General features: G+C 40.2%; 1 protein-coding gene across 6 annotated transcripts in view; it reads left to right on the top strand.

Moving 5' to 3' along the window:
• The window catches only part of LOC117543804 (chemokine-like protein TAFA-1), a 125526-nt gene extending 107214 nt beyond the window's left edge, over positions 1 to 18312 (top strand). For 3 of the 6 annotated variants that reach the window (XM_034212376.1, XM_034212374.1, XM_034212375.1), the window contains one exon: positions 5196 to 6900. In XM_034212376.1, coding sequence (XP_034068267.1) covers positions 5196 to 5533 — 338 coding nt within the window. In that variant the 3' untranslated portion in view covers positions 5534 to 6900. The other 3 variants (XM_034212380.1, XM_034212377.1, XM_034212379.1) reach the window with 2 other exon arrangements.
• The last annotated feature ends 594 nt before the right edge of the window (positions 18313 to 18906 follow it).

Raw genomic sequence — 18906 nt, 5'->3', positions numbered from 1 at the left:
TTTACTGGTATGTTGTGGGAAGCATCGATTCTCTACCCCTTTACTGTAAATTAACCCAAACACAATGGCATGAAAAAGCCTAATTGCTTTCTGTTTCATATCTTGGCTAAAGGTGACCGATTTTAAGCGACTCACTACGCTATGACATCATTGGAAAGCTTTTGCCATGTGCAAGCCGCTCCAAGTTAAGAAACATTAACTATTCATTCGGGCCAACACACACGTATTCACATTTTGAAACGGACAGAAATCAATTCACTTCCTCATCCGTCAAGGTGTTCAACCATCCTGCTACCTGGCAGGGACGTGTCAGCCGGTTCAATTCATCACAGTGCGTGCTCACCAGTGATCTGACGGATGCACTTGTAAAAGCTCCATCGCTTCATGTTTTTCAATCAATTTAAGTCCCACTCTCGGTTGTTTGTCTATCAAAGTTAAAGACTCCAGCCTGCTACATGGCGAACATCTTGAATCAAACACTCTTTGCTGATTATTCAAAGCCCATCTGTCATCTTTGACAGTACACCGCGGCTACTTTATGGCAATGTGTGAGGATCTTGTTAATTGGTGTTGGTAAATCAAATGAAAGGCTCGCAGCTTGTAAACAGATGGATCTGAAAAATGAATAGTTGGCGCAAAAGGGTTAGTTGGAACAGTGGTCAATTGTCAGTCACCCTTTCTTTCTCCTCCGGAAGACACAGAGGGCGGGTAAAGTTTCTGTTGTCAGAACAAAGGTTAAAGCGGCTATGCTGACGATTGCACTGGGAGCAGTTAAAATAAAATGACTGTTGGAGGTCAGTGGTCACCAGAGAGTGATGCATGGACCCTGGCCCAGAGATGGATCTTATCCAGTGGTCAAGGTCAGAGCCAAATGTCCTGGCCTGGGTTCAGACGCGGACATGAAGAGTGTTTTAACATTTATCTCGACTCCTTTCCTGCTTTTTCATCCTCTGGGCTATCAGAGCAGAGATGTCATTAACAATGCGTTGTTCTCTTTGATGGGCCTGCTGTATTCCACATAGACTGACTGTAACGATATTTAAGGCAAAGATCAAATTTGGACATGAATATAAGATGGATTTCATAGCTAGTGCTCGTTAAAATATTACTATCCTTTTAGTACAAGCTGTCATGGTATGAATAAGGGGTCGAGCAAAAGTGCATTTTTTAAATATGGTCCATTATCTATCCACATCATCATGTCTGTGCTGTGGAATAACATTAACTGTAAGGCTTTATTTTTTAAAACAGCCCTGCTTTAGTTAAAATGGCTGGGCTCACTCTGGTTATTCATTTTTGATCTTGTGGGAATAATATGAAGACACCAAGAAGGCAGCGATCTCTGGAAAACTTTCAATATCTCATATCTTATTTAAGGTTTGAATTGGGCAACTTAAATAATGATGAATGCTGCTGTTTTAATTGTTAGCATTCAACTATCCCTCCAGATGTATTTTAAGACATGTAAACATTATTCTAGTTATACATATTTAATCTGTTTTATTCACAGAGAAGTGAAATTACCAAGTTAAAAATCTTAAAAGTCCACATCATCATGATTTGATTCAACAACACGGTTTTAGACACTAACGGCTGAGCAACCATCTTAAGATATTGGTTTGAATAACATTCATAGACATTATAACCCTGCTAACTACATGAAAGATAGATGGGGCATATGGCAAAACCAACAGAACCATATTGGCAGTCAAAACAAACAAAGATCAATAATCCTGACCTATATGTGACTCTTTGATCTAAAAACATACTCGAAATTAACATGTATTATTATAAAAAGAAAATAAGAAGGAAAGAAAAAATACTGTGAAAAACCTCACTGGCTTTTTTCTCTTGTATAAATGATCTACTTTCAACTTCACACATTTCAGGGCAGGGAGGCTGAGGTGAATCCAGTTCAGTAAATATCATCCAACTTTCATGCAAAGCGCCACTCGTGTGAGGCGGCCCCCGTCTTTTCTGCTTCCTCCTGCTCTCTCTTTTCCTGCTTTCTCCCTGGCTCCATTTGAAGAAAATCAATGTTTGCAGGTATAACTTCACCATTTTCCATTTCAAGAGTATTCTGCATTCACATTGTTGAATCCTCTTTGATGTGAGGTATGATGACAAAAATGTTCTCCATTAGGCGCATTCACACTGCGGTACTTTTCCCACAAAGGTTAATGTGAACTTAGTTCATGTGAACTCTTTTATCGCGTTCACACCAAAAAGAGCTGGTACTAAAATTAGTTCATGTGAACCTTTTTACCCCCTCGAAAGTCCCTGCTAGAGAGCAGGGACTTTCGAGCGGCTCTCTTGTGAGAAAAGAGCTATATTTCTGATTGGCTGGGCGGATTGCAAACCACGCCCCGCAAAACTCCCAAAAAGTTTTGTGTAGCCGCCATTTTATTATCCTCGCATTAGCATTATTAGCATTAGCATTAGCCCAGCGCAGAAACGCAGAGAGACTAACTTATGGCAACACAAAATAAAACATGGGAGTGGTGGAGATGAGGAGGTGTCGGCGTTCTGGCGATTTACTCGGAAGGCTTCAGTAGAAGCTGCTGGGAGTCCCAGCAGCTTCTACTGAAGCCAGTCCCCAACTCCGGGGACTTCCGGCCGGGGACTTTGGGCGGCAGTATACGCCGTGAAGTGGTTTGCGGCCTGCCAGTAAACCCAAAGCAGAAGAAGAACAAGTGACGTCAGCGGCTTCATTTGCCTAATCCACCCCCAGGGACTTTTTCCAGTGTGAACGCGATCTGTACTTAGTTCATGCGAACTAAAGAGTTCACATGAACTAAGTTCACATGAACCTTTGTGGGAAAAGTACCGCAGTGTGAATGCGCCTATTGTCCCCCCTTTACTATAAAAGAAGGGGGCCAAACAGAGTGGCGGTGTCAAGGCACATCACCCTCACCCGGTGGAAGTGGTTAAACACATCTCCTCGAGCCCGTTCGCCACTTAACAAGGACTTCCTGCGTAGTTGTGGTGTTGCAGATAAACCACAGCTGAATGCAAACACCATTAATGATGTGAAATGCATATTTAGCGCATGCATGAAAGCCCAGGGACAAAAATCAGGAGAACGGGGAGCGCATTGTGGATGATGGACCAACATGTGGTAATTAGTGGGTAAGGTAAACAGCCATGGGGGGAGCCAGAGGGCGGGTTCACAGCCTGTTAGTGGATGCTCTCTTTCTGCTGCTGAGTATCCTCGGGGCTCATGGAGGGAAAAGTGAAGGAGGTAGACAGGAAATGCTGCAAGTTCACTGCGCAGCAGCGGGGTGTTGCTCTGTGTCCAGTCTAGTGTGTGTGTGTGTGTGTGTGTGTGTGTGTGTGTGTGTGTGTGTGTGTGTGTGTGTGTGTGTGTGTGTGTGTGTGTGTGTGTGTGTGTGTGTGTGTGTGTGTGTGTGTGACACACACTCTGCGCTGCGTCACACACACTCTGCGCTGCCAGGGACTGCACTTTAACCATCTTCTTTCATCAGTTGGAGACGGCATGGTGTTCATACTCACAATTGATTGGTGGTTGGCCTGTAACCTTGGCAACACAGGCTGGAGGGGAAAATGTTTTTTTGTTCAAATGGATCAAGAAATTGGTTTGGAAAATAAAAATGATACTGGTTTAACTTATTGTATCCAGCAAGACATTTATCCTTATATCCTCCTTTATGTCAACATGATCAAAGGAAGTATTAAAAAGCATATACATGCTGAGAGTTTAGTTTTGGTTTGACTTATCGTTTTAGAAGCGGCTTTGAACTTCTCACGTTTGCTGCCAGAGACGTATGGCTGTTGGGAAAACAAAACAGTTCCTCACACATCGTGGTTGATAAATAAAACAAAACTTGACTTTCAAAAAAAGAGTTTGTGCTATGATTCAATTCAAAGAAAGTTCCCACAGCGAGAAATCTGGATTTAACATCTTCATAAAACTTTTCTTTTTAGCTTTGTTGATAGCGATTCTGTCAATTGCATCACATTGGATGTCAAAGAACAAGAAATCATGTTACTTAATCATCATGATTAATATACAGTGCTAATTAATTTGTATGACATATGGTTGCATGACGTTTTTATTTTTACTTTAATCTACACCATGTACAGAACCTTTCCTATCATCAAACACCTGTAACATATTTCATTTTTACACACAGCCTCGCGCACACACTGTGTTCACCCAGAGACATGCATATAGTGCAAGAGGAAAGGAGGGAGGGATACTTGATGAGAAAATGAGAACATATTTGTTTTTGTCAGATGGCTCGAGGAAGAATTCAGTGGATGTTAATGAGAAGCAATTAGTTTTGATTCAAAATTAGATTGCTCCCCTACATGCAATGTAGCCATATCAAAACAAAATAATGATTAATTTCTGTTTGTATAAGACATTATTGTCAACAGGAAAAGTACGATACAATTGCTCTGAGGCCGAAGAGGAGGAAAAACATCCATTTAGAGCTGGAGCTGCTCATAAATACAGTGTGTGGGTGCTGGTGCCTGAGAATATCTAGTGTGTTTGCGTAGGGCGCTTTCGTTCAATTCGTTCAACTTTTTGTGTTGATTCTGCCAGCATTCTAAACTCCACTTACTCTTAACATTTTAAATTGTGCACAATGATTACTATTATGTTTGCTTTAAATGCTCATTTAAGCTTCTCTAGCACCCAATAGTGTAATAATGTCCCTACAATTTGCTGTAATTTGCTCTTATACTGATAGAGAATGTAATCAAACCCAATAGCTTAACTTATAATTCACTAATACTAACACTGGAATAGCATTTTTGATATGGATAATGCAGTACTCTAACAATATAAGGCCTATATATCTTCTTTACTTGCACAGTTAGCATTTCTGAGGATAAAAAACATACTTTTGAGAGGGTCATTTCTTTCATCCAATTTGATTAAATTATCAGTTTTTAAAGAAAAAAGAAGACACCTGAATTATTATTGCTTTTAAACTAATATATAAACATTTTGTATTCCAATACCAATCAGGACATTGTATTACACTATTGTTGTAAGTTAATACATGTTATAGTTGTATTACATTTTCAATCTGCTTAAGTTGTATTTTTATTTAAAATTTTAAAACATTTTCAGTCAATTATGACTTTTTTGCTTCAAGTTGTTTCTTTTTTTATCTACTGTATGATAAACTGACCTGATGTGTGTTTGTGCTCCTCTTCCCCAGCATCCATTGTGATTGGGAAGTGGTGGTGCGAGATGGAGCCGTGTCTGGAGGGAGAAGAGTGTAAGACTCTGCCCGACAACTCTGGATGGATGTGCTCCTCTGGGAACAAAATCAAGACCACAAGAGTGAGACCTCACACACACTTGAGCACAAATGCATCTACCTGCACGCACAGATGCACACGTACAACACAAGTTAATGCCTATTTCGTATGTACTATATATGCACAATTAATGCAGGCACACATACACTTAAAACACTTTAAATCCACAGCACTCATTTTCACACAGTGCCAGACAGATTTCACTTTACTTATCTACCTTCATTCATGGCCCTGAAACGAGGAAATCACTAGAAATACCACGCTGTGTTTGAATACTTTGTGTAATGCTTTAACAAAGCTTTTCTGCCGACTGCCTGCTTGATTCTTAATGAATCGTCTGCCATTCAAAATTCAAACATGCACAGTGTCAAAGCTGTGGGAGGTGTCACACTTCTCAGAAAGCATCCTTTGCACTCTGTGTAATAAGGTGGACTCTTTTCAGTGTCTCCAACCTATCTAATGGGCCCATAGTAGTAAAGAACAAACATAAAGCATGCAGTAAACAAACAGGTGGGCTCTGCCTCGGGCCACACTCCTCTTGGAGATAAAGTTAACTGCCACTCTGCCTCTCACTGCCTTTCGGCTCTGTAAACTGACTCTGAATGCGACATGCAAAAGTAATGAAGGGAGTTAAGTCCTCGAAGCCAGCAGTCCAGCACTCTGTGACAGGTTGATCACCCGATTTGTATTCATTTAATTAACTCCCCACCCCACAAACCCCAGTGGACCCCTGTCTTCTCTTAGTGCGTGGTGACTTTGAATAGAAGCAGAGACTTATGAGATTGTAGGGAAAGAGGGGACAGCCAGTGAAGGTTAGACCAGACGGGGCTTCCCAAGGTTGATCTGCAGATTTATACGTCAGCAAATAAACATAAAGCTTTCACTGGACCCGTTCAGCCACCAAAATGTTCAGATCGTTGATCTAATGCCATCCCGTCGAGGTAAGACGTAGTGCTTGGTTCGCTTTAAAGAATGCATCTCTAATTCTCAATTCAGTCCTTTGCACAATCTGACTTAAAGGTGGGGTCGGTAATTTTGGAGAAACCAGCTCGAGTGCGCTAGAATTTGAAAATACACAGCCGGAAGAAATCTGCCACTTCCTTACAGAGCCCCTCCTCCAACACACACGAACGCGCACATGACCAATGAGGGCACGAGATAAGTTTTTGCACAGATGGAAGGCTGACTGACAGGCAGGTAGGCCATCCAGTTACTTTAGCCGGGCCGGCTCAAATGATTGGTCGTGCTTTTTACAGCGCTACGGCTTCCACAGATGACATTTTTGTATGGATTTTTTGTCAAAGCACTTCAGATATTCATTGCTATCGGGATGTTAAGAGCATTCCATGGAATATAACACAAAGTGTATCTCGAGCCGGTTTCTCAAACTTACCTACCCCACCTTTAAGTCAAATATGGTTGTCTTTATTTAACAGAGTTTTTTTGACATACATCAATCAACCCTGTACATTTCTGGAGGAGGAGGAATATTTATGAGTTTATGGCTTTGGTCTAACATTATTAAAACCTTAAAGAGAAGAGGGCCTAAAGGTCAGTTGCTTTTTCTACCCAATACACACGTGTCCTTCTTTTCTTGACCCTCTCTTTGCAGAATACCCAGCCATACTCCCCTTTTTAGCTTCCGGAAGCAAAATGCAGAGGATGGGTCAACAGAAATTGAGCTGCATTCTTGCTTCTGTAAAGGTTAGTCTTTCTCTCAAGCTGTTCTATGTTTTTTTTTTTCCGCCTCTCTCACACATCACTGTAATGCAAGGGGAGTGGGACCAACTCATGTTCAATGACTTCTCATTAACCCAAATACTCAGTGCGAAATAATCAAGTGTGTGTTTACATGCTGTGCATGATTAGGCAGGCGTGACACAAATACTGAACGCACCGCCACCCACTGTAAATATTTATCACCCAGCGCCGGCAGTGCACGCATAAATAAAAAGTAAGTTGCTGCATTTTCACATAAACGGTGCACTATATCAGTCAGTAAGCGTGCATGTACGGTGGCAGCACACTCCTGGAAAACTGTAGAAACACACACAGAGCCAAGTCCGCCCCTCAGCAGAACCCTGCTGTTTGTGAATATTGTAATGGCAGGATCAGTCGCACATCCTTTCATCGCCTCCTTTGTTCCATGTCCTGTTTTTGCTATCGGCCACTGTGTGGGCTTGATTACAGTTACACCTCTCTGCCAATCCCATTAGTCGCTAATCTGTGCTACTTGCTCCTCTCTGTGTGTGCTCGTAGTTGTGTATGAACGCACGTGTTTTGATGTGTTTGATATGTCTGTGTTTGTGTGCGCTCCAAATGTGTGTGAGACCCCCGGGCAAGGCCTCTTCCCTTTTCGGTTGTGTTTCTTCATATCAGAGTCCACTTTATATCCTGATTCCCCTCTGAGGGTCTTGTTGAAGCAGCTATCAGCACACAGCATAGCCCACAGGCTACATGAAAGGCCTTTTATCCTGCACTCTGCGCTCTTTTTAATCAACATTCCCCATTCACCTGCGTCAGAACAAATCACCTCACTTGTATTTGTTCCGTCATAAGCCAGCAAACCCACAACACAGCATTTTTTAAAACTCTCAGCCATTTTATTTCATCTGCAAGTTTCCATTTTGCTCCGAAAAATGTCAGTCAGGCAAAATAAGGCAGGCACATACACAAGTTAACCAGAAAACAGATTTCATCGCCATCTTGCGTTAAAGAAAATTGGCAGAAAAGGAAGAAGCCGAAACAAAGCCAGATGCTCACACCCGCGTTTCTTCATTTTCTTTTTCCTCATGTCCTTCAGAGAGAGCCCTTCAATGCCTGTTCTGTCGCAGCATACAAGGCAGGCCCTTTTTGTTTGTGGAAGTCCCAGTGAGAGCGAGACATAGGGAGCACCTTCCAGAAACACCCAATCCACTCGCTACATAGATCAATCCATTTCTGCTGCTTTCAAAACAATTATACACCTTCAGAAAGACAGGCAGAATGAATGGGGCAGTAATGAAAAGGCTTTTTTCCCCATTCATTCCGCTTTTGATGAGTGAGAGAAATCACGCTCATTTGAGGTGTTAAATAGAAAATGTATTCAGTATCAAGGCAGGAATATCATACATACTTAATACAGCCTTCATCAGGTACTCAATTAATTGTAATGGGTTATTTTAAGTTATCTTACACTGATATATATAACCCATGTAACCCACAGCCTTTCTATGCACCGTCATTTTTCACGCTTTGCACTGTGCTACCTATTCAACTGGTCCAATATGATTTACCTGCTGTTCAGACACCCACATGTCTCTTATTGAAAAGAGCGGAGGGCACTTTTTCAAGCTAAATAGCACACTGTGACAGAATGTAGCCCATCTGTGACACAGTTTCAGAGCAAAGAGAGCTGCCAGCAGACGCATCACCATCTCATTTGTCAGATCGGGAGACCGCACTTGATCAAAATGAACTCCGAGCGGCCATGCCACACACAGTTCAACGTCACAGAGAAATCATCTGTTCCATCAGTGTGCTTGACAACACCTCTCCAGCTTCAGCCCTGTATTAAGTTATGAGCTGACAAAGGCAGTCCGAACTGAGGAATGGCCAGATTGTCATCCTTTTTACATTTTATACAGATTTAGGGAAGGGGGGGTGATACTGATTATTTCATACACTTTTTCTTTTTCCATTGTCAATGTCACATTAAATGGATCGTGATGTGTTTTGTTGTCTTCTGTTTGTACACGGTGTGTTTTAGTGCAGTTTGAAGAGGTTTCTCAGCTTGCATGATTGATTTGTTCAGCACTAAACAAGAAAGGGGAAAAGGGTAGGCTGTGTTTGCACTAAATTCTTTTGCTAAGGCAATTGTCCTTGGCTCCTTTTACTAACTGAAGTCTGAGTAAATTGCAATTTAATGCGGCCTGCAAATTAGAATGCAGACGGCTTAGTTGCCAGCAAAGATGGGATAGGCAGGAAATCCTTAAGCAATCCGCTGCTACCTGCTGCCCGGTTCATTTGAAGCGGCAGAGGACAAAAAAGAACAGAGGACACTTTTAGTCACACACACAAACACACACACACACACACACACACACACACACACACACACACACACACACACACACACACACACACACACACACACACACACACACACATGCATCTGGGCTGAAATGACAGAATTTGCATACAACCCCTTTTCTCCCACTAACAAACCTCTGGTGGATAGTGTCTGAAAAAGAGAGCGGGTAATGTGTAACCTGTTACTGCTCTTGTTCTGACAGAGGTCACACACTGCTACATCAGTAGATGAGACAGAAGCAAATGCTGGACAGATGAGCCTGTGAGATTACTGTGTTTAAGGATCATAGGGGGAAAGAAAGACCGAATCTGTACAGAGAAAGACACTGTGAAAAGACCTGAGGTGAAATCAGCATGTTAAATCTGAAGCTGTGAAGCTGTTTAGAGCCCACAGAGGAACAGCTGCTGTGCAACTTCCTAAATAGGAATGATGTTGTCAGTGTTTCCATCAGAGGAGGCTGTGAGAGAGAGCTTATTTTTACATCTGTCTTAACAAGTTATCTAGTCTTCAAAAAAGAATCTGCCAATGGTGTTGCACTCTAGCATTGGTAACCCTCAGACAAAGTACCGTGAGTCTCGCAGGAGAAATGGAACCCAAGAAAAGTGCAAACCTCCCTGACGAGGTGGAGGAGATTAAGAAATCTCTCGACTTCTTGTCAGCCGAAATCAAAACAGTCGTGGCCCAGCAAAATAAAATCATGGAGCTAATGGGAGAAATACAATCTCTGAAATTACAAAACATTGAAAAGGACAAAAAGATCACTTTTCTTTGGAATCGAGTGGCCGACCTCGAACAATACACCAGGATGAACGATCTGATTATCAGCGGCCTGAAGACCAAACACCGGAGCTATGCCAGGGCGGCAGCGGCCTCAGAGGACACCGCTGCCGGGAGAGGGGGAGCCGACGCTCCGGAGGTGGACCGTGAGTCGCTGGAGCAACAGGTGCTTTGCTTTTTGGACAGCAAGGGCATATCTGTTGACAGCGGAGATATTGAGGCCTGTCATGCCCTGCGGAGCAAGAACACAACAGCCACACCAGCAATAATAATCCGGTTCATCAACATGAAAAAGAAATATGCACTCCTCAGACAAGGAAGGAAACTAAAAGGGACCAATGTTTACATTAACGAACACCTTACGAAGAAGAACGCCGACATCGCAAGGAGAGCACGTATACTAAGGAAACAAAACAAGATTCAAACAACATGGTCGACAAATTGTAAAAATGTTATCAAACTAAATGGATCAACAGCAGAGATGGCGAAAGTGCTCATTATCCGGGAAATCACCGAGCTGGATCAGTTTGAGGAATGAATCATCAAAATCAACATACGGTAACTGAATAGCTACACACTGAAATGAACACACTAAGAACACCCATGATAAGCTTGGACAAAAATCACTCTCCTGCTGAATATGAAAAACTGGACTTGAAATGTTTCAAATACACGGAACATAGATCACAAGACATTGAAAAGGATATTGACCCTGAAAATTATTTCTACAATAACATCCATAACCAATGTGAATACTACAGAAGATCAACTCAAAAGACATGGAATGATGGATGGATCAATATCAATATTACATTTTAATAGCAGAAGCCTCATTTCAAATGTATCAAAGATCAAACACTGTTTAAGGCAACTGGAGAAACAAGTTACAGCCCTAGCAATATCAGAGACCTGGCTTAGTGAGGAGCAAGCTGACATGGTTGAAATCGAGGGATACAACATGTTTTTTACTAATAGGACACATTCTAAAGGTGGGGGGACTGCACTTTATATTAACAAAAGTTACAAAAGTAGATCTGTCAGTAATAGGTATTTCGCTGTAGACAACATTATGGAATGCATAACAGTAGAAATTGAAATGAAAACATCTAAAAACCTTCTGATAAGCTGCGTGTATAGAAAACCAGGATCATGTATTGACACATTTGAGAAAAAGCTAGCTGAACTTTATAACTACACAAGCAGTAAGAAAATGCTCTTTGTATGTGGAGATTTTAACATTGATTTGCTGAACCCACAAGAATACAATGCAACTACAGAATTTATTAATTCTATGTATAGCAACAGTTTATATCCTACAATCACACGACCAACCAGAATAACATCACACAGTGCTACACTCATTGACAACATATTCACAAATGTTATGGATAGGAAAGTAATAAGTGGAATATTAATCAATGACGCAAGTGATCACCTGCCAGTCTTTGCAACAATACAGAACTGTACTAGGATCAAAAAAGACACCAGAAAAGTCACAATTACAAGACACAAAACACCAGTCTGTTCATTCTTTTAAAGAAGAATTATCTAAACAAGACTGGAACAAAGTGTATGTACCAGATACAAATTAAGCCTATGAATCATTTCTACATATTCTATCAGGGCTGTATGAAATACATTGTCCTCGTGTAAAGAAAATAGTGAAACAAAAATATGCTGAAAAACCATGGATCTATAAGGGAATATTAAATGCATGTAAAACGAAAAATGAATTATATAAAGACTTCTTAAAGAATGGATCAGTTGAGGCTGAACAAAAATACAAAAACAAACTAACAAAGATAATACGATGTAGCAAAATGGATCATTACAACTAATTATTGGAGGATAACAAAAATAACGTTAAAAATACATGGAATGTATTAAATACCATTATTAAAACAGGAAATGGAAAGGCACAATACCCAAACAGTTTTCTGTCAAAAAACGATACAGTAATTTGTGACATGACCTCAGTTGCCGAAGATTTCAATAAGTACTTTGTCAATGTTGGTCCTTGTCTAGCTGGGGAAATTCCAAATACTGGTTGTAGTGATGGTGTTGAAAGTAAAGATATATATGTGAAGGAAACTATATTCTTAAGAGGGACTGATGAAAATGAAATTATTGACAGTTAAACAACTTAAGAGTAAAAGGTCTACAGACTGTCATGATATTGACATGTATACAGTTAAAAACATTATTGAATGTATAGCCAAACCACTAACTCACATCTGTAATCAGTCAATACAAACCGGTGTATTTCCAAATAAAATGAAAACTGCTAAAGTCATACCAATACATAAATCTGGAGATAAACATGTACTGTCAAACTATAGACCAATTACATTGCTCTCACAGTTTTCTAAAATACTGGAAAAAATCTACTATACAAGACTAAATGACTTCATCACCAAACATAACATACTCTATGAACAACAATATGGTTTCAGAGCAAACAGAACTACATCATTTGCAGTTATAGAATGTATGGAACACATTACTAAGGCAATAGAAAAGAAAGAATATGCAATAGGGATATTTCTGGACCTTAAAAAAGCATTTGACGCTGCTTGTAATTGAACTATTCATATCTTAGACTGCGCTGTAACTTTTATCCATGTATTTTTTCTTTTAATGTTTATTTTATTAGCTTTTCTTTTTAATGACTGATTTTAAATGCCATTTTCTTAATGTCTTTCATTTTTTGTAAAGCACTTTGAATTGCCTTGTGTTGAAAAGTGCTATATAAATAAACTTGCCTTGCCTTGACACGGTTGACCATGAATTATTAATTAAAAAACTACAGAGATATGGCATTAGAGGTATTGCATTATCATGGCTATCCAGCTACCTACATAACAGGGAACAGTATGTTGAACTACAAAGCCATAAATCACAACTACTGCAGGTTACATATGGGGTGCCTCAGGGCTCAGTCTTGGGGCCATTACTATTTATTCTGTATATTAACAATATATGTGAAGTATCAAAAATTATTAAAACCATTCTTTTTGCAGACGACACAAGTCTACTCTGCTGTGGGGACGATCTAGAACAGCTATTGGTCACAATGGAGAAGGAACTGAGCAGGATGAAGATCTGGTTTGACCAAAATAAATTAACATTGAACGCAAGCAAAACCAAACTCATAATATTTGGGAATCGATCGACCAATACAGAGAAGAAACTCACTATAAATTGCGTCCAATTAGAAAGAGTATCGGAAATAAAATTCCTTGGAGTAATCATAGACAATAAATTAAGTTGGAAACGACATATAAGCTATATCAAAGCCAACATTTCCAAATCAATAGCAATTCTGAATAAAGCCAAATACCTAATTAATCAAGCTTCTTTGTTTATGCTGTGCTGCTCCTTCATACTTCCATACATGATGTATTGTGTGGAAGTTTGGGGGAACACATATAAAACAAATACACATCCTATCTTCATCCTGCAAAAAAGAGCCATACGAGTTATACATAAAACTACCTACAGAGAACCTACAAATAAATTGTTCATCAAACTACAAACACTAAAACTACAAGACCTGGTTGACTATAAAACTATTCAAATTATGTTCAAAGCCGCAAATCAACAATTATCTCATAATATCCAGGGACTTTTCACACGGAGAGAAAGCATGCACATGTTGAGAGGAAACTGCATTTTCAAAAAACCACCCGTACGAACAAATGCCAAACTTCATTGCATCTCATCAAAAGGTGTTAGTCTGTGGAATACCTGTAACGATGCACTGAAATATTGTACAAGTCTATCTAAACTGAAAGTATTATTTAGGAGCCAAATCATTAATGGTTATGAACAGGACCTGTAAAATCCCATTTGTTGTTATTTCTTGTAATTGTAAAAGTAATTTCTTTCTGATTGTTTTGTAAAAAAACAAATTAACAAGACAAACATGTCGCTGATGACGATGACCTAATGTTTTATTTATAAGAAAAATATATGTTAGAGGGGGTAGGACCAGAAAAGTTTTTTTAAGCTTCTTCTTGCCCCTGTTGAACATGACGGAGACTATCTGAGAATTATTTTTTATTTTTTTGTTGTTATTATTTATTGTTTTTGTACTTTGTTATAATTATTCATTTGAGTGAGAAAAGGAAAAAAGAGAATATATATATATATTATTGTTGTATGTTTTTGTTTCTGACATGTTCAATAAACTGACTAAAAAAAAAAAACTTTGAAGGGGGTGCAACCCTGTGAATGTGTTATTTAAGTAAGAGAAAATCTTAAAGGACATATTTCAAAATCCAAAAATTGCAAAAGTCCATGTGAAAAGAAACTAGTCAAACCTGTGGGAAAATGTCTGAATCTGTACCAAAACAATAACACAAGTGCTTATATCCTAGACCGAACTTAAACCTTTACAAAGACGTCCAATGTCTTTACATTGTTTGGCTAACACATGGGACTGATCACATATTCCTCTATTCTTGGTGTAAGTGGATTTTCTTTAAACAATTAGTGAGAGAAGTGAAAACCAAAGTGTATCAAATGATTCTGTCAAATCAAACTCCCATAAATCCAAATCATGATGTTTTGAGACATACATGACCTCACATGTTATTTAGCTAAAGCCTTCATACAAAGTGACTAACCCACAATACCGCAGACTTGCCTATAGTAGCAGTTTGAGGCTGGGTATCTTGCCCAAGGATACTCCAGCATATTGACTGCAGGGGCTCAAACCACTGACACGCTGATTGGTAGATCGGTGAAATGTCATAGCCACCTCATACTTGACATTCCCTACATTTCTTCTAAATAAACCCTAAATTATAAAGTCTAATGCTTCTCTGATAGTTCTATGAAGCAGCTTCTTAAAATAACACACACACTGTTGTTAAATACATGTGCACATAAATCCATGTACAGAAAATGATCAATGAAATCATTGTAGCTCTCTTGCCAGCATGTTCAACATATTGTCGCCCTGAGATGCTCCGTGTGCTACAGCCAAGCAGCACCATTCAAAATCAAATCCACACACCTGGCGACCACCTGCCAAGCCTGCTGGAAATATCATGGCTGTATTTCTTATTTAAACAGGATTATGGGATTTCTAATTACCACCACAGTGTGCAGGGAACTTCAGATGTATTTACTGATCATTTTCAAAGCAGTAATATAACTCAAAAATATGATGTAAGTGAGGAATAGAAATATACATGCTTTAGCTGAATACATGTTCATGAAAGGGCAGGGACCTCGACTGTTGTAGACATCATGCACATGGTTTATAGATGACAGCTTAAGGTTGAGCAGGATGCAGAAAAAGCAGTACATTCAATGGCAGTCTCAAGGTTGCACAATGTACCATTGAAATGTGCCCGGGTCTGCAACTGAGGCTCAATAAGAGTCCCTGAACCAGAAGCACAGAGAAAACTCAGACTCCACAGCAGGAGCCATGATCCCATTTAGTTAAGCCAAAGTCATTGTCAAATCGGAGGAAAGGTCTTGTTTTGAAGCTGCTAACCAAGGAGGGTGGGGGATATTGGGGATGTTGCTAAAATGGTCCGAGATACAGTCAAAAATCTAATTGTGTGCAAAGCAGACATATTGGTTGATTAAGGGAGAGGGGTAGCGAGAAAGCCGGCCCATTTTCTAAAGATTGCAAAAGTGCCCTCTTGGATGCCCTAAAAACATTATTAAGTGCCCTCTAGGATGCCCTTCAAGTTGAGAAAGCATGACAAACTGCTCTTTGACGCACCTTTCTAGCAGAGAAAAAGTGATAAATTACCCGCAATATTGACCTAACAGGAGAGAAACTTTGATGAAGTGTCCTTGAGAGTGCCCTTCCAGTACAAAACACATGTTAAAGTCCCCTTTTTAAGTTGCCACTTCAGTGAAGTAAATGTAATGAAGTGTGCTTTACAGTAGGTTGACTTCCGGTAGAAAACAAGTCATAAGTCTCCCTTTAGGGTACCTTTCCAGTCGAACGGAAAACATGAAGTGCCCCTCAATTAGAGATAGAATCCCCTTTTTAAGGTGCCTTTTTATAGTAGAGAAAATTACATTACATTGCATTTAGCTGACGCTTTTATCCAAAGCGACGTACAATAATAGCGTTCGACCAACAAAATACAAACTTGAAGAAAACAGAATCATATAAGTACATCAGGTTTCATAGAGCAAAAACATTTCATGTGCTACTCAACTGGCTTTAGATAAGCCAGTCCTTTATTAGTATATAAGTGCTTTGTTAGTAATTCTATTGCTCGAAGTGGAGTCGAAAGAGATGAGTTTTCAGTCTGCGCCGGAAGGTGTGTAAGCTATCTGCTGTCCTGATGTCAATGGGGAGCTCATTCCACCATTTTGGAGCCAGGACAGCAAACCCACGTGTTTTTGCTGATGGGATAAATGTAATGAAGATTCTATTGAGTAGAGAAAGTTTGATGAAGTGCCATGTAGGATAGCCCAGAAATATAGAAAACATGATGCAGTTCCATGTCGGCTTCTCTACCTTCTAGGAAAGTACTCTGGTGCTCCGCCACCTGCAGCTGGTGCCCATTTTATGTTTTTTGCCTCTTGGAAAGCCCGAGTCCGCCACTGCACAGCATGGATACACACTGAGGTTGTTTTGTACCAAGTGCTTTGATGATATTTCCCGTTATACCTAAATGCCAAGCACACTTCTATTTCAGCACTGTTTTTAGCAGGAACCGGGAGGTGAGACGGGGCTTTTAAAGCCTCCACAGTTCAAAAGACTCCCCCTTGTTTTTGAAAAAACGTGAACGGAGCAATTCCCCAGGGTCTAATCCTCGTACACTTGTATTCCTTTGTTCTATCTAAGTGTATGTGTGTTTTCTCTCCTCTCCTCTTCCTCCTCTGTGTTGCAGATACATCCCAGGACCTAACAGAGCGCTCCTACTGCAGGGCTGCGTGCCAGGCTCTTTCCTTCATCTACCCTTTCTCTTCCCACCAAACGGACTAAAACTATTACATCCACGGCTACTGACTGGATTACCTGGGACCACAGAAAGGATATCCACCCAGATAAAACAGCTTTGCTTGCGTGGTGCCAAGGATTTGAAACCAGACTAATCCCTTGTTTGATCAATGAGCCCCATGTTGGTGACTCTCCTCTTCCTCACAGCTGTGGCCAGTTTTTGACCTACTCTCTTTCTGTTTCCCTCACCCGTTTCCCCCTCAAAAACTGAAAGAGCTTAGCAGGGGTTATTTAGAGGTTGTTAGAACATTATTTGAAGATATTTGCCCCTCGTGAAGGTAAATCTGTTTGTGAGTACATGGACCTGAACATGGGCTCCACAGAACTGAGAGCAAGCGGATGAAAATACCTTGGCATCCTTTTCCTTCTGTGTGGGAGGCGTTCGTATTCGACCCACTCTTCGAGCAGGACGTGGTTGAAAAACACTGGACTATCAGTGAAGGAGACCAGCAGTGTATTATGAGTTAATGAAGAATCTCTGAGAGGCTTAAAGCCCCACATGGACATTTTGACTTTAAATGGTGGGCATGTCCGTTGTAAATTCATGAGCACCTCTTTTCTTTGTATGTAAGATAATTTGTGTATATATACATATATAAATACATCACATATAAGATACCAGATCCAAGAAGCTGAAAAATATATTTAAGACTCTATTAGGAGCCCCTTGGTGGAATATTGATCAGAATATAAGTATTGTTCATCCAGAGGCTGTTGTGTAAAGGACTGCTTTGCAGTTAACGCTCGCTTTGGAAAAAAGCCTCAACAGAGTCATAAAAGTAAGCTTTCGTCATACAGCAATGTCCTTGGTTAAGCCAGTTAATGCTTGTAGTTTCTGTAAAGATGAGGAAAACACTGTATAGAACTGCCTCACAAAAGAAAGCTGCACTAACAACAACCCCTGAGCCCTCAGATCCAGAAGGGACGTAGAACAGCAGCAGAAAAACTCGGACCATAATCAGACGGTTAGTGTATTTTTCAGCTATGGAAGGTTGTCATGGGCAAATGCTTGACTAAATGTGTTGTGTGGATCTCCCTCTCACACACCAGAGAGAGATGATTTATTCAAAATGACATTGAGGAAGTATAAGCCACAATGGAGAAACATACAGATAACCCCCAGTAGATATACAAGTACATTACAGGACAGCCTTATGAGAAATAAAAATGGTTTTCTATACTGATATGCTGTCTCCCTTTCCTTCATAAAACTAATATTTTGAAAAATGTGCCTCGTATGACAATTTGATATGTGGTAATATGCGGGTGGAAGATCTTGTCAGAGTTTCATTTATACGATATTTTAACATTGTGGTGAGTTTTTGCTTGACTAAACAGGCAATCATCAACAGCACAAGGCGAGTGTGAGAATGACTTACGGGCAGACAAACACTCACATGCCGTAAACACACAAACAAATCTGCGATGCTTCATTTATACAAGTCCCTTTGTGGCACAGAGGATTTATCGGAACAGCATATTCAATTCATCCATGCAATTAGAATAAAGATTTCCAATATTGTCGCAGGCGAAATTCCTGATGATATTCAATATCAAACTCTTCTCTCGGCTGATATGAAATGTGTTTCTTCTCCCAGTGGATGCACCAGTGTACATTCATCATTCAGGAATTTGGCTATTCTCGTGGAGCCCGGCGCCTCGCTGAGCAGTCACAGAAGGTATGAAAAAGACAGACACATCAATCTCCCAGCGGTCTTGCCAGAATCGTGAAGGAATATGCAAAGGGTGGGAGCGAGAGCGTGTTTTTTCCTCCTCAATG

Source organism: Gymnodraco acuticeps, unplaced genomic scaffold, assembly GCF_902827175.1.
Source record: "Gymnodraco acuticeps unplaced genomic scaffold, fGymAcu1.1, whole genome shotgun sequence".
Classification (NCBI taxonomy): domain Eukaryota; kingdom Metazoa; phylum Chordata; class Actinopteri; order Perciformes; family Bathydraconidae; genus Gymnodraco; species Gymnodraco acuticeps.
This window is presented reverse-complemented; position numbering and strand designations above follow the sequence as displayed.